The sequence below is a fragment of the Volvox carteri genome (assembly GCF_000143455.1).
Source record: "Volvox carteri f. nagariensis unplaced genomic scaffold VOLCAscaffold_4, whole genome shotgun sequence".
Lineage (NCBI taxonomy): Eukaryota > Viridiplantae > Chlorophyta > Chlorophyceae > Chlamydomonadales > Volvocaceae > Volvox > Volvox carteri.
This window is the reverse complement of record NW_003307547.1, coordinates 1,903,215-1,905,586: the sequence shown is the minus strand read 5'-3', so window position 1 is coordinate 1,905,586 and position 2,372 is coordinate 1,903,215. Positions and strand designations below refer to the sequence as shown.

At 54.1% G+C, this 2,372-nt stretch overlaps 2 protein-coding genes across 2 annotated transcripts in view; both read left to right on the top strand.

Moving 5' to 3' along the window:
• The window catches only part of VOLCADRAFT_87130 (uncharacterized protein), a gene marked incomplete at both ends in the record, with an annotated part of 5,229 nt that extends 4,483 nt beyond the window's left edge, over positions 1-746 (top strand). Inside the window, one exon of the mRNA XM_002946936.1 lies at positions 199-746. Within this exon, the coding sequence (XP_002946982.1) occupies positions 199-746 (548 nt within the window). The remainder of the gene's footprint in view (positions 1-198) is intronic.
• Positions 747-997: 251 nt separating this feature from the next.
• VOLCADRAFT_56163 (uncharacterized protein) lies at positions 998-1,408 on the top strand (the record flags this gene model as incomplete). Its single annotated transcript, XM_002946935.1, has 1 exon — positions 998-1,408. One exon carries the CDS (start codon positions 998-1,000, stop codon positions 1,406-1,408), a length of 411 nt encoding a protein of 136 aa, XP_002946981.1.
• Positions 1,409-2,372: the final 964 nt, after the last annotated feature.

Sequence of the window (2,372 nt, the reverse complement as noted above, 5' to 3'; positions counted from 1 at the left end):
TTGGATACATCCTACACCCCCTTTCCATATCCTCAAGCCAATGCTTGCTAACATCCCACACCCTGCTGACTGCATCCCCTCATCCTCTGCCATCCTCATCCTTGGTGGGTTGGTGTTGACTCTTCCTGGGTCCACATTTCTATCCTTCTCCTTCCTATCCGTATCCTGTGCTCGACCCTCCACTGCATCCTGACTCAGTATTCTGCCACCAAGGGGACGCTTGGTGGTTAATAATTAGCCAGGTGCAGCTGTCAATGAAGGTTTTGGTAAATTCGGTCTCCGGCACTCAAGGGACACCCAAGGGACACCCAAGGGACACCCAAAAGACAGGGAAGCGACACCAAAAGGACATGGAAGAGACACCAAAGGGACATGGAAGGGACACCCAATTGGGTGTCCCTTGCAAGGGACACCAAAGGGACACCCAAGGAATGCCCAAGGGGCACCCAAGGGACACCCAAGGGGCACGGGAGGGATACCCAAGGGGCACGGGAGGGATACCCAAGGGCACCAAAGGGACACGTGGAAGGGACACGTGGAAGGGACACCCAAGGGACATGGAAGAGACACCCAAGGGACACCCAAGGGACACCCAAGGGACACCCGAAAGACAGGGAAGAGACACGTGTACCGAAGGGACATGGAAGAGACACCGAAGGGACACCAAAGGACACATGGAAGGGACACCCAAGGGACTCCCAAGGGACTCCCAAAAGACAGGGAAGAGACACCAAAGGGACATGTAAGAGACACCAAAGGACACCAAAGGACACGTGGAAGGGACACCCAAGGGACATGGGAGGTACACCGTAAGGGATAAGCTTCCTCCCCTTTGGGGAGAACCTTCGGTGTCAAACGGGTGGCACTGGAGGATACCCTCCTGTACATGTACCACCTTGCCACCGGAGGATACCCTCCTGTACATGTACCACCTTGCCACCGGAGGATACCCTCCTGTACATGTACCACCTTGCCACCGGAGGATACCCTCCTGTACATGTACCACCTTGCCACCGGAGGATACCCTCCTGTACATGTACCACCTTGCTTGCCACCAGAGGATACCCTCCTGTACCACCTTGCCACCGGAGGATACCCTCCTGTACATGTACCACCTTGCCACCGGAGGATACCCTCCTGTACATGTACCACCTTGCCACCGGAGGATACCCTCCTGTACATGTACCACCTTGCCACCGGAGGATACCCTCCTGTACATGTACCACCTTGCCACCGGAGGATACCCTCCTGTACATGTACCACCTTAAGCTTGCCACCAGAGGATACCCTCCTGTACCACCTTGCCACCCGAGAGTACCCTCCTGTACCACCCTGCCACCGGAGAGTACCCTCCTGTACCACCCTGCCACCGGAGAGTACCCTCCTGTACCACCCTGCCACCAGATAGTACCCTCTTGTACCACCCTGCCACCGGAGAGTATCCTCCTGTACATGTACCACCTTGCCACCGGAGGGTACCCTCCTGTACCACCCTGCCACCGGAGAGTACCCTCCTGAATAGGGTTGTTAATTTCCTTAGATAGAAATTTTATCTCAACTAAACCTAATTAGAAACTAATTAGGTTTAGTTGAGAAGTTTAGAAATCTCAGCTACTAAACCTAATTAGAAACTAATTAGGTTTAGTTGAGAAGTTTAGAAATCTCAGCTAAGGTCTCGGCTGCTTTCAGGTGGAAGGGTCGCTGAAACTTAGGAATTAGAATCCCCATTTGCTGCATATTAACGATCATTCAATAATTTTGCGCTGCGTTGAGTGTGCACAGCGAAAGGTGCTCAGTGGGCACACGGGGCAAGGGACCCACGGGACACCACCGCCTGCAAGACACCGCACGCCCATGGAAACGAGCATTAATCAACGCTAGTCTGCCCTCCGAATCCCCAATGCAACTGCACTGCTACCGCCACTTGGTGGCAATGGCAGATGAGGACTCTAGCAACGAACCACGCCCTGATTGGTGTTTGTTGCAGATGAGCAGCACCAACCAAATTGCAGCCAGCTACTCAGCACATGCTGACGTGCACGTCAGCAGCCCCAGGCCACCTACCTACATAGCGCCTACATAGCAAGTAGCAAGCCCCTAAACGCTCCAAAGAACACAGCGATTGGCAAACTGCCGAACTGCACACCATGATACCAGGCACCACATGCCAGTCGGTGTACCCCGCTGCCCATTACGTAATGGGCAGGTATACCTTCCCCCGGGGAAGGTATACCTTCCCCCGCGAAACTGCATACGCGTGCTGAAAAGCCAGTGCATGAAACACCTGGAAGCGTAGCAAACAACACGGACCACGTCTAACATTTTAGCGGACCAAGCCCTGACAAGCTAACAACACCGTCACACACCGCAGA